Source organism: Crocodylus porosus, unplaced genomic scaffold (genome assembly GCF_001723895.1).
Source record: "Crocodylus porosus isolate Cpor-Errol unplaced genomic scaffold, CroPor_comp1, whole genome shotgun sequence".
NCBI lineage: Eukaryota > Metazoa > Chordata > Crocodylia > Crocodylidae > Crocodylus > Crocodylus porosus.
This window is the reverse complement of record NW_017728906.1, coordinates 162,683,136-162,697,027: the sequence shown is the minus strand read 5'-3', so window position 1 is coordinate 162,697,027 and position 13,892 is coordinate 162,683,136. Positions and strand designations below refer to the sequence as shown.

The 13,892-nt window shown below is 46.8% G+C and overlaps 1 protein-coding gene across 8 annotated transcripts in view; it reads left to right on the top strand.

Annotated features, from left to right (window-relative positions):
- The window catches only part of FRY (FRY microtubule binding protein), a 379,103-nt gene that overhangs the window by 358,321 nt on the left and 6,890 nt on the right, over positions 1-13,892 (top strand). For all 8 annotated transcript variants that reach the window (XM_019530102.1, XM_019530097.1, XM_019530098.1 and 5 more), the window contains one exon: positions 8,940-9,050. In XM_019530102.1, the coding sequence (XP_019385647.1) occupies positions 8,940-9,050 (111 nt within the window). The remainder of the gene's footprint in view (positions 1-8,939; positions 9,051-13,892) is intronic.

Sequence of the window (13,892 nt, the reverse complement as noted above, 5' to 3'; positions counted from 1 at the left end):
TGCAGAATAACTTAAAATTAAATTTAGTTCAATTTAGTTTTTTACTGTTTTCTTAATTTAATCTAGTAGCCAGCAGGGGAGAGGTTGAAGGATAAGTATATACCATATTGCCAACCTGAGAGCTTCAAAAGTCATTATGTTAAACTAGTGGAGGCCAACCTTTTTGGCAGGCATGCCACAAAGTTAGCTCTGCACCGTCCCCAAGTGCCACCCACTCAAATCTGCATACCCTGCCCAATATGTGGTTCTTCTTTCTGCTCCCTGCCCTGTGTGCTCCCTGTCCTATTTGCTCCTGTTTCTCTGCTACATTTCCAATCAGCCACATGCAATATACGAAGGCTGCCTATGCCACTTGTAGCATGCAAGCCACAGGTTGCCCACCCCTGAGTTAGACCATAAAACATCATGTAAAATGTAAAAATGATTTTTAAAAGTGTTTTGTGGTTTTTGGCCTATCTTTTGATTTTTGAAGAGCTCCCTGACCATTCCATGTGTGTTTGTATGGGACAATTAGTTTTACCCACTCCTAAAATTAAGAAAAATTTCAACCAGTGCTTCAGGGTCCTTTGACCACAGATTAATTCTGCACCTATTCCCAGATCAATTCTGTCAGCAGTTCTGCCTACATATTAGTTTTGTCCCACAGCCTCAGCTCTGCTTTCTTCAGTCACACTCCAGGCTGCTGGCACTGAATTTATGACCCAGATACCTTGTACCGAGCGGACCCAAACCCTCAGACCAACCATGACCACTCCATTCGATAATAGGTGAATTTTATTGATACACCCTGATAGCAGATAAGAATAATGCAAACAATTCTATATCTACCAGGCCTAGAGCTTCAGAGTCAAGGTACGTCTGGCCAGTATGCAAGCTTCACTCTGAGGTTCTCCCTTGAATGTCAGCAGCCTGGGGGTCGGAGGCTAAGGCCCACTCTCTCCCAGTGGGGTGGGTGAGACAGGCTGGTTGTATACCCTCTGTCCATGATGTCCTCAGGTTCCCCTCTCAAGGGCCCTTTGCTGCTTTGAAATCCTTCCGTTTGTATTCCTTTTCCCTCAGTGATGACTTTTCATCTACAGGCATCGCTGACTGGCCTCCCTGTGGTCGTCATACTGTCCACGTTTTGTCCTGTCAGCATATTCCTTTGTTTCACAAACCCATCACATGCACACATCCTAATTTGGGCTTTTTCTAGGCCTCCTAATTTGGTCCATCTACCAAAGATGGAAATTCCAAGGTTCTGCAGTTGCGCACTGTAACCTGGTGCCACCTTATGTTATGGAACAGTGTGGTACATGTCTTTAATTTCCCAGCCTATGTGCTGCTTGCCTGTCTGACACAGTGGGCCTTGAGGAAACTTTGTCACAAAATAGGGTTTTTTTAGGACTCAATTAACCCTTGCCATTGCCCTGGACCATTGTTCTAACGCAATATCTATTTTACCTGTAAGCCGCTTTCTAAAAGCAAACCTCTAAATGCCATTTTCTAGCCATCACAGGCCTGAAATCAGGGCCAGATGTATCAGGGTCCTGTTCTCTGCTTTGCTGAGGAGGAAAAAAATGGGACAAAGCAGATCGACCTGTAGCTCGCAGGTCAGGAAAAGGAAACAGAGCTGGGTATATATATATCTACACTGCAGTGTAGACATTTATGCTATTCGCCACAGCCCCAAAATAGGCATTTCTGTTCCTGTGAGATACATAATCTGAAACTCCTGTTTAGGTTTAATCACTGAAAGGCATGACCTTACTGAATCCCAGAGAGGAGGAAGACAGGCTAGCCACCTTCTGCTGTGGGTCTGCGAAGAGTAACGGTGTATGTAGGGGTGTGCAAAGTGGGCCCTATTCAATTCAGATTTGGATTCAGCCCAAATCAGGGACAGTGATTTGATTCATTGATTCGGATCGCTGTCCCCAATTCAATTTGGCTGAATCTGAAGATTCAATACTGATTCAAAGAATCAGCGATTCGGACATAGACACAGCTTTAAATGTTTTTTCTACATACCTCTAGGTAGCAGGTGGCTTGTGAACACTACGATGCTGGGGCGCACGGAGTGTTTCATAGTTTCATAGTCGGTAGGGTCGGAAGGGCCGATCAGAGCAGATCATCAAGTCCGACCCCCTGCCGTGGGCTGGAAAGAATGCTGGGGTCAAACAACCCTGGCTAGGTTGAAGCCTCCTTTTGAAGACCCCCGGGGTAGAAATGGCAACCACTTCCTTTAGCCACCTTGCTATGAAGTAGTGCTTCCCGATGTCTAGCCTGAACCTATTCTCCATCAACTAATGGCCGTAATTCCTCATTACTCCCGGTAGTGCTCGGGGGAACAGGGACTCTCCCATAGCCTGCTGGTCCCCCTTGGCCAGTTTGTAGACAGCCACCAGATCCCCTCTCAGCCTTCTCTTGTGGAAACTGAATAGGTTCAGGTCCCGTAGCCTCCACTTGTAGGGCCTGCCTTGCTGCCCCCGATCGTGCGAGTGGCCTTCCTCTGGACCCTCTCCATGTTGTCCACATCCCTCCTGAAATGCGGTGCCCAGAACTGGACGCAGTACTCCAACTGCGGCCTGACCAGTGTCACGTAGCGGCGGAGGATCACCTCCTTGGACCTGCTTGTGATGCATCTGTGGATGCATGACAAGGTGCAGTTAGCCTTTCTGACTGCATCCCCACATTGGCAGCCCATGTTCATTTTGGAATCAATAATGAAACCAAGATCCTTTTCTGCCTCTGTGCTGACTAGGAGGGAGTTCCCCAGCCTGTATGTATGGTGCTGGTTCTTCTTCCCTAGGTGTAGTACCTTCCACTTGTCAGTACTGAATCCCATCTTATTCTCATCCACCCACCCCTGTAACCTGTCTAGATCTAGTTGCAGCTTGTCTCTCTCCTCCAGCGTGCCCACTTCTCCCCACATCTTAATGTCATCGCGAATTTGAACAAGGTGCTTTTCAACCCCTCGTCCAAGTCGCAGATGAAGATGTTGAACAGTGCAGGCCCGAGGATCAAGCCCTGGGGGACCCCACTGCCCACATCTCCCCAGGTCAAAAAAGACATATCCACCACTACTCTCTGGGTACAGCCCTCCAGCCAATTTGTGACCCATCTGACTGTGTAGGCATGAACACCACAGTCGCCTAATTTTTTAATGAGAATGGAATGAGATACAGTGTCGAAAGCCTTCCTAAAATCCAGAAAGGCTACGTCCACCACAACACCTGTATCCAAGGATTTTGTGACGTGGTCGTAGAAGGCCACCAGGTTGGTCTGACAGGACCTGCCTCGAATGAACCCATGTTGGTTCCCCCTAAGCATAATCTCCCCTGCTGGTCCCTCTCAGATGTGCTCCTAGATAATTTTCTCAAAGAGCTTCCCCAAGACCAAGGTAAGACTAACAGACCTGTAGTTTCCTGGGTCCTCCTTCCTCCCTTTTTTGAAAATGGGACCACATTGCCCTTTTTCCAGTCCTCCAGCACCTCGCCAGAGCACCATGAGTGCTCGTAAAGCTGTGCCAGGGGTCACACAATGACCTCTGCTAATTCCCTCAGCACTCTGAGGTGGAGATCATCAGGACCTGCTGATATGTACATGTCTAGTCCCACCAGAAGTTCCATGACTAGGTCTTCACTGACCCTGGGCCTGGCAGCGCCTCCCCTGGGTCCGTCGGGGATCCCAGTGGGGATGGTGCCCCGGTCCTACTCAAAAAGATGGAGGCAAAGAAATTATTAAAGAGGTTAGTTTTGTCATCTGGTGTGACCACCGGATTTCCTAACATATCCTGCAGAGGCCCTACGTTAGCTGGTACCTTCTTTTTACCCCCTATGTATTTAAAAAAGGACTTCTTCTTATCCTTGATCTGGGTCGCTAGTCCCAGTTCCATCTCCACCTTAGCCTTCCTGACAGCCCTCCTACAGTCTTGAGCAATGGAGGTATAATCCTCCTTGGTGATGGCCTCTCCCTTCCATTGGGTGTATGCCTCCTTTTTAGCTTTGAGATGTTCCTGTATGCTTTTGGTGAGCCATGGGGCTTTTGAGCACTCTTGCCCCCTTTGATCCGCTTTGGGATTGTCATCCTTTGGGCTTGGAGGATCATCTCCTTAAGGAACGACCCCTCTTCCTGGACTCCCAACTCCCCTCCCCTCTGGGACCTCAGTGCTGCCCCACAGAAGCATGGGAGGCTCCCCAGCATGCTTGGCAGCAGACCCGGAAGTGGACCAGAAGCATTTCTGCCCACCTGCATCCCCTTGACTTGGTGACTGGTGCCTCCTGGGTCTGGGGGGGAGGCACCCAGGATCGCACCTGCAGCCAATTGCCGAGCCAGGGGGATGCCAGGGGGCCCCAGTGCACTCCCCAGAAGACCTGTAAGTGGACCAAAAGTACTTCTGGTCCGCTTCCAGGTTCGCCGCTGAGCAAATGCGGGTTCCCCCCGTGCTCCTGTGGGATGCTCCATGTGCCCCAGCATCACAGTGATTATGAGCTGCACTGGTATTTCAAGGTATGTAGAAAAAACTTTTAAAACTGTGTCTATGTCTGAATCTCCGAATGCCCCTAGGAGCTGCTTGCTGCCAGGGTGGGCTCTACTACTGGACCCTGAGCAGGGACCATGTTCCCCTGCCCAAGCCTCCCACCAACTCCAAGATCATGATCAGGGAACAGGGACTGGGAGATCCTTATCTCCCAGCCCCCTGCTCTGCGATCAAGGAGCTGGGGGGGGCTGGGAGATCCTTATCTCCCCGTGCCAGCTCCATGGTCTGGGGCTGGTGCTGAGAGATCCTGATCCTGAGGGGAGGTGGCACAGCTGTGCCTGACTCCTGAAGCACCCCTGGTTGGCTACTCTTCCCTAGGAGGCAGAGAAGGGGAGGGGAGGGGAGGGGGGAAGGTAGCCATTTGGAGGTAAGTCTAAAATTGCCAGAGGGCTGGAATTTCTCATTGGCTCCTGTCTCAAACAAGACTGAGGGACTTATAAAGAAAGCAGGAGAGTTGGCAACACAGAATAATTTTTGTATTTTGGCATATTAAAAAACAAAAACGGCTAATATTGAACATTTTAGAAAACAAAATGCCTAATTTATTTTAATATAACATTTACTGATAATCACAGTGATACCAATTCAACAAATCACTTAAGTACCTATTTAGCAAGGCATACATTAAGTGCTTTGAAAAATCAGAGTCATTAATAGCACCTTCTCTTTTCTTCTTGAAATGGAAGTGCTCTAAGTCTTCCATAGAAGTAGAAGGATCACTTAGTCCATCTCACAGCCATGTCAGGACACTGTGCACAAGCAGAGGAAGTGTCAAAATTAAACTAAAATAGAAATCCTAAGAGAATTGTTAAGCTAATTCCAGAAATGTATTTTATTAATTATCTGCAGGCCATAGCCTCTTATGACTATGTAGATAATCTGCACTGCTTGTGGCACCTTTGGAATGGGATGAATAAATTTGAAACAACGACCTTTACTAGAGAGAACTAGAAAGTTGTGATTATATCAGAACTTTGTTTCTAACTAATTGCCAGGTATGGTTTACAGAGGCATTGTACTGAACCTTGTAGGTGAGACAGGGAAGAAAGATTTTGTGCTAGTCTCAAGTGCTTGTACTGAGTGGCCCTCAGAGTGAATTATGTCAAGTGCTCCATGGCATAATAAAGAATTGCTTCAGAATAGCATTTTAACAGATTAAGATGAAAACAGTAGGGGTGTGCGAAACAGTCCATATTCGATTCAGATTCAGCCCAAATTGGGGCACAATGATTTGATTTGGATCACTGTCCCAATTTGATTTGGCCAAATCTGATCTGAAGATTTGATGCTGATTCAGAGAATCAACAATTCAGCCATAGACACAGCTTTAGATGTTTTTCCTACAAACCTCAAGATACCAGTCGTGGCTCATGAATGCTGCAATGATGGGGCAGATGGAGCGTCCCACAGGGGTGTGGGGAGGGACACCCCCCCCCCATGTGCTAGGCGAAACCCAGAAATGGACCAGAAGTATTTCTGTCCACTTCTGGGTTCGCCACTGAGCACGTGGGAGAACCCTGTACCCCCCAGCTTGGTGATCAACTGCAGGGGGACCCCAGGTGCCCCCCTCCCCCAAGACCCAGGAGGCACCAGTCGCTGAGCCAGGGGCGGGGAGAGGTCCCCTGCACGCTCTGCGGCAGACCCCAGAAATGGACCAGAAGTCCTTCTGGTCCACTTCCGGGTCCACCACCAAACGCGCTGGGGACCCCCTTGCGCTCCCGTGGAACACTCCATCCACTCCAGCATCTCAGCATTCACAAGCCACATGGTATCTTAAAGTATGTAGAAAAAAAAATTAAAGCTGTGTCTGTGTCCAAATCATCGAATCTCTCCAAATTGATTTGGAGGGTTCTGATTCAATTCGGAGAGATTAAAGGGGATCCTGATTCAATTTGGATTCAGAGATTCAGCCACTGAATCAGGCCAAATTTCTGCCGAATCACATCAGCAACTGAAGCTTTGCACAGCCCTCTTACGGATGATCTCTTACAGAGCCTAAGGTATTTGTGGTAACAAGCTTTTCAAGCAACTAAACCAACTAAGATGATTTACAATGCCTGATAATATTTAAGCTTTAATAATTTTTTGAAATTCTTGAGACAAATCATTCCTACTTCTGTACAAGGGACTGGAAGCTTCCTGAAAATGAACTTGAAGCATTTCCACTTTGTAGTTTGTCAAGAGTACAGAGTTTTGCCCCATGGCCCACCACCAGATCTAGCAAAAGCAGTAACACAAGGATGAAGCAGGGCATCCAGGGTACAAAGGCAGCAATGACTTCTGGTTGCTGTGCAACTGAAATTGCAACTGCCTGGCTTCCCACCCTCCCCACCCAAAGCTGGCACCCAGGGAAATTATCCCATTCATCCTGCCCTAGTTACCACTGAAGAAAGCATTCGTATTTCAAGAAAACCACTCTTTAGAGATGCATAGACAAGATGCACAGAGGCCCAGCTTCTCTGGCCTTCACGATGGTTCTGTGTTACCTGTAGCCCACAACTTTAAGGAGAGGAGCTGAATGTCGTGCCAGAAAAATCAAGTTAATGTTTCATGACTCAGTGGGTGTGTCGACACATACATTAGATATGAGAGCAGTTTACTTGAAAGTAAATGCTCCTGGGCAGGCTTCTACACATGTAGGGAAGTGAAAGTAGATTACCAAATCCTCACCCAGCCAGGGGCTCACTGCTAGCTGCCCGACCAGCAGATCAGGGCAGGGAGCTGGGACCTGCCCCACACCTGCAGCTCTTTGGAAGCCCCACACCTTGATCACCCAATGGGGGCGTGGGACTGGGACATGCCCCTGACTGAGACAGTTCCCAGGTCCCACTCCATGATGACAAGGCAGGGGCTGAAGAGCCGGTTCCCTGCTCAGCTCTATGATTGCAGAACTGGGTGGGGAACAGGCTTCCCAGCCTTCACCAACAAGGAGCTCCCAGCACCAGCTCCCCAGTCACAGGGCCTGTGCTGGGAGATACAGATCTCTTAGCCCTCCACTCCCCAATCATGATGGCAAAGTAGGGGTGGGAGATAGGGATTTCCAAGCTCCCACTCCCCAATCACAATCTCATAGTAGGGAGGCTTGGAGCTCCCTGCTGCCAAGGCAGGGAGACATGTCCCCGCCCACATTCTGGTGATGGAGCCCGCCCCAGCAGCAGGCAGCTCCCAGGGGCCAGGAGCAATCTCCCTGGCAGATTTGCTCCCAGTTAGGTATCTACATGAGTGCTACTGCATAGTTAGTAATCACAAGTAAATTTGCTACTTGCATTTGCAGATAGCAAATTTACTCGTCATTAGTGGGGTTTACTGCACAGTAAGCATGTGCACGTATAGATACACCTGCTTACTGCGCAGTAAACTACACTACTTCACAGTAAAGCATCTTGTATAGATGTACCCAATATCAGCATAAGCTGAGGGATTGATTACCGCAGAGTCCAGAAGTCATTATGCCCCTGGAACTTGGAGCCTCTGCCTCAGGCACCTGTTGAACAGTTTCATAAAGGTGTGAAAGAAGAGAAGGGTTATGTTGCAGAGCTAAGACTGCGTCCACCTGGCTAAATTGGGTGTCTTTTCTTTTATGTTTGTTCCTTTCTACTCATAAATAGGGACCTATTCAAATAATGATTCTGCTCTTTTCACAGATACCTCAAAAATAGTGGTTTCCATGAACACCGCTAACACAGCAGTGTCTGCAATTTTGTGCGGAATCACCACAAAAACAAACTTATTAAAAATAAATACTGGCACCCCCGTAGTGAGGGGTGTGGGGCTGTATGAAGGGCAAGCCTCTCTCCCTATCAGTGGTGAAATGTGGGGGCTGCACAAAAGGCAGTCCTCTCAGCCAATCAGTAGTGAGGGGCACTCGGCCAATCAACAGTGGCGGGGGGGGCACTCTGCTGTGAAAAGATCATAAAAATGCAGCCAGTGCTGTGATCGCCCTGCAAAATCACCTGTCTGCCTCCTCAATTTGGGTAGGAGCCTACTCATAGATGCAAACAGAAGCACTTGACCCTGGAACACTCTTTTGTTGTCCCTATCTTGAATTGCCTTCTCAGAAGTCTCTGGCCACTTTTGCTCTTCTAGATGTTTTATATTTGAAATGGACAAGTAATTTCTCCCACAGTAAAATAAAAATATTTAAACTGACTTTTGAAAAGCACTTTGATATCTACTGATGAAAAGTACTATGCAAGAGATTGGTATTATTATTTTGGAACTGTGGCAATTACAGAGGAGATAGTATCTTGGGTGTTTTTTGCATTAATAGTAGATTATATTTTAGTAAAATAGTGCCCAAAGCTTTTTCTTACCAGAGAAAAAGTAATATGTATAGGTCCAAATATTTTAATTACACAAAAATGTCCCAGAATCTACTGTTCTATATTAATGATTTTTTGTTCTATAAATCTTTCCATAGCAATTGGAACTGTGTCAGAGATTATACAAACTCCACTTCCAGCTACTGTTGCTTTTTCAGTCCTACTGTAAGCTCATTGGACAGGTACATGAAGTTAGTTCCATGCCAGAGGTATGTCATAAATATTGCTAATCTTTTTAGTAAAATAAACACTGTATTGTAATATTTTTATTTCTGCAGGATTTCACCAAATATTAATTATTCATATTTGATTTGTAGCACCAGATTAAATATTTTCATAATACACTTGTGTCTTAATTTAAAATACAGCTGGGATTTTTCACTGTTAGAGATTTCACAGACTAAGACTTTTGAGTTCTTTTAAACTTCACCCTCCAACAATCATTTAATCAGTGTTGAAAAACTAGAATACTAAATTAAGCTGTGATCATGGAATAATTTAGTCACATGCTTCTCTTCACATGAAGAGGATGGCTCACTATGTCTTCACATGGTTTTGACATTAATTGTCATGGAAACTGATGTCTTCTATTAGTGATCCTTTTCTTTGTGTATGTTTGACATTATTTGGACATTGTTGCCACATCTATGTTAGAAACACCACATTAGTGTGACTAAGTGGTGACACCTGTTAAGCAGCAATATATTGGTGCCCTGGTGCCATATTGCTTCTAAGTGGCTGTCACTGTTATAGGAACTATCACCTGACTTCACTGTATGGAAAATGCCTAAAGGGGAAATGGTGTTAGAAAGAGGCTTTTGCTTTCCCCTGAAGGTTGCTATAAATGTGCATTAAGTGCATTAGTATACCATACCAGTGAAACAGGCCTAGCCTGGGTGCCATTTACACTGGCAAAACTGCAGGGATATTTTATTCCAACCTTCCCATGCAAAATAAATTGTACCTGCAAGAGCATAATTTTGCTAGTGTAACTCTTCCTGCACTGAAGACACTTACTTAGCACAGCTTTGGTAATAAGGGATCACCCCTTTTCATATCCCCAACCTAGCCATGCCAGAAAAAGTCTGCAGTAAATCTGCCTTGACCTTGCACTGTAATTGCCCATGTTGTGGAAAAACAAATATCTTGACTTTCTGCTTTGTCAATCAGTAACCTGAAAAGTTAAATTTCTTTTTAAAAACTTTTTATAATAAGAGTTTATTAGTAAACTCAGTATCTATGTAGCTTAATTTTATGACAATTTAGACAGTTTGTAACAATCATTTTAGAAAATGTTTTTTAAATCTTCTGCTACAATTTTGAGACTCAGTAGGTGTTTCTACATGTTCATTAATGTGCTTCTGCTACCACCCACTAAATTCAGTACCTCTAATGTGATGTACTAACTAAATGCGCATTAGGCTGCCCTAGTGCACAGTAGTGAAAGTGCATGCTTTTTTAGCCATGCTTAATGCACAGTAGCCTAATTTTACTGTTCATTAGTGTATTAGCATAGTTTTTGCTGTGACACTAATGCACAGTAAAATAGGCTACAGAGCATTAAAGTGCACATGTAGACATGCCCACTAATTCTAAAATTTACTCCTTAAAGTGGCCTGTTCTGAACTTTAGAATTGGTAATTTCTCTTCAGCTATTTCTATACAAATCACTTAAAAATTATTGACAGAAGCCATGTTTTGAGACAAATATATCTTCAAAAATCCTCCAAAATCCAAAGTACATTAAGAAATAATATCTTAAGAGATAACCACTGTAAATGCTATTGTCATCACTTAAGTGAAAATGCTAAAACAGCAACATATAATTTAATATTTTTTTCATGTAAAAAGATATTTAAACTAGCAAGAAAGAGCTAGTGCTTCTAATGCAATTGTAGTCTTTAAAGAAAAGATATTTCAAGTTGCAAAGTGTATTTTGTAACAGGTATAACAAGTAACTTCAAGATTCTTAGTAATTAGGGATAGTATTATTTATAAGTTTATTGCAATAAAGATAACTCAATTTAAATATAGTTATTGTATTTTAGAAGCTACTCTGAAATAGATTTTTAATTTAGCAAAGCTTCAGGCTTTGGGGCCCAGGAGCATAGCTACCTCCCCCTGTGGGGTCTGCTCCCTTTTGGGGTCTCTGGCACGCCAGCTGGAGGAGCTCCAGGCCACAGTCCAGAGACTGCATGCCATCAGGGACTGTGAGCAGGAGATAGACTTCTACTGCCAGGCCCTTCTCCCCCGGGAGCCGGAGGGTAGACCATGGTCTCCCTCCAGGACAAGGCAGGACCTCCAATTCTGTCCAGTCAGGGGGATGGACCAAGGTGGTCAAGAGCCCTAAGGCCCGCCACACCAAGGCCTCTGCCCCGCTGGAGTTTAGCAACAGGTTCACACCTCTTGCAGCCCCAGCAGAGCCTGCCGAGTTGCCAGCTCCCGTGGGCAATACAGGCTCAACTGCAGCTACCACCCCTGCTCTGCCCAAGACCAAACACAAAGTGTTTGTCATGGGAGACTCCATCCCGAGGGGGACTGAGGGGGTAATCTGCCACCCCGAACCCTTAGCCCAGGAAGTCTGCTGCTTCCTGGGGGCCTGCATCTGAGACATTGTGGAGAAGATCCCTAAGCTCCTCCAGCCCACACACCACTATCCCATGCTCCTTATTCATGTGGGCACCAATGATATGGCTCGGAGCGCCGCAGCCACATCATGAGGTGCTACAGGGATTTGGGAGTGGAGCTAAAGGGTCTGGGAGCACAGGTGGTGTTTTATTCGATCCTCCCAGTCTCGGGCTATGGGCTAAGGAGGGAGAGGAGGATCCAGGTAGTCAATCAAAGACTGCAGCACTGGTGTCATCAGAAAAGCTTTGACTTCCATGACCACAGCCCACTCTTTGGTGAGAGAGGCAGCGAGCTGCTGGGAAGAGATGGCCTCCTCTCTGCTGGGAAGGAGGCTCTTCTCAGCCAGACTGGCTGACCTGCTCAACCGGGCTTTAAACTAAGCCCACTGGTGAGCGGGGGGAACTACTGCCATTGCTGGCCTGCTGAGCAACCCTTGCAAAGCCAGCAGGCCAAAGCACTTAAGGGAGCCCACCCCTGCCCCAGCCCTGGTACAATCTGTGGGCAAGGCAGGAGCCCCCAAGGGGACATTTGCCTGCCTGTACATAACTGCCAGGAGCTTGGGGAATAAGCTTGGGGAACTCGTTCTCCTGCTTAATACTAATAATTACAATGTCATAGGGATAACGGAGACCTGGTGGGACTCCACCCATGACTGGACCACGGGTATAGACGGCTATACCCTGTACAGGAGAGATCGAGTAGATAAAAGAGATAGGGGTGTAGTTCTCTATGTTAAGGAAAGCTACGTGTCTCTGCAAGCTGATGTTGGTGACCAGGGTGGATGACTGGAGACCCTATGGGTTAAAATACATGGGGAACACGGGATAGGGTACACAACAGTGGGAGTCTACTATAGACCTCCTATCCACAGTCCTGAGCTTGACCAGGAGTTTGCTTGGGAACTGGCTGAGGCCGCATGCTCCAGGACTTTGGTTGTCATGGGTGACTTCAGTTACCTGGACATCTTGTGGGAGGATCACTCAGCAAAATCCGAGCGGTCACAAAACTTCCTATTGTGCATGGATGGACCAAGGTGGTCTGATTCAAGAGGTCTACGGGCCAACGAGAGGTAAAGTGCAGTTCGACCTGGGACTGGCTACTGGGGATGACCTAATCAGCGACCTAGTGATCAATGGGAAGCTGGGTGACAGTGACCACAAGCTGATCACCTTCACCATCCTCCGTAAAGCTGGCAAGTCAATCAGCAACACAGAAGTCATTGACTTAAGGAAAGCAAGCTCAGGAGGCTTGTCAGTGAGCCCCTAAGGGACCATGACCCCAGGGGGAGGGGAGTTCAGGAAGAGTGGTTGCTCCTCAAGAGAGCGATCCTCAATGCACAAGCTAATTTTATTCCATCTCAGAGGAAAGGCAGCAAGAGGGCATAGCAGCCCGCCTGGCTCTCCAGGGATCTAGCAGACCTCCTGAGGTTAAAAAGAAAGGTCTACAAAGGATGGAGGATGGGATTCACCTCCAAGGAGGAATATTCTCCACTGGTCTGGTCCTGCAGGGAGCAAACCAGGAAAACAAAGGCTGCAACTGAACTCCAACTAGCTTTGAGCATCAAGGACAATAAAGCTATGTGGGGAGCCAGAGGAAAAGCAAGGACAACATTGGACCCCTGCTGAACCAGATGGGGCAACTGACAACTGACACCCAGGAAAAAGCCAACCTATTAAATGGGTACTTTGCGTTGGTCTTTCATCAGTCCCATGGGACGCTCAAGCCCGCTACGGGACAGGGAGGGTCCGGGTGAGGAAGATCACCTGCCCTCCATTAATGCTGACCTTGTGAAGGAACATCTTGAGAAGCTGGATACCTTCAAATCAGCCAGCCCTGACAATCTACACCCCAGGGTACTTGAGGAGCTGGCGAGGATCATAGCCCAGCCTCTGGCACAGATCTTTGAGAACTCCTGGTGCTCCAATATAGTGCCTGAAGACTGGAAGAAGGCCAATGTGGTGCCTATCTTCAAGAAAGAGAGGAAAGTGGATCCGGCAAACTATAGGCCCATTAGCCTGACCTCTATCCCGGGAAGGTCTTAGAAAAGTTTATTAAAGAGGCCATCCTTAATGGACTGGCCGACACCAACATCCTGAGGGATAGCCAGCACAGGTTTGTTGCAGGTAGGTCTTGCTTAACCAATCTCATTTCCTTTTATGACCAGGTGACCTGTCACCTGGACAAGGCAGAAGAGATTGATGTCCTATATCTGGCCTTCAAAAAAGCTTTCCATCTGGTATCCCATGATCACCTCTTGGCAAAACTGGCCAATTGTGGCCTTGGGTGCACCATGATATACTGGCGGGGAAATTGGCTCTGTGGTCAGACCCAGAGGGTGGTAATTGATGGAGGTCAATCATCATGGTGCCCTGTGACCAGTGGGGTCCCCCAAGGCTCTGTCCTTGGACCCATATTGTTCAACA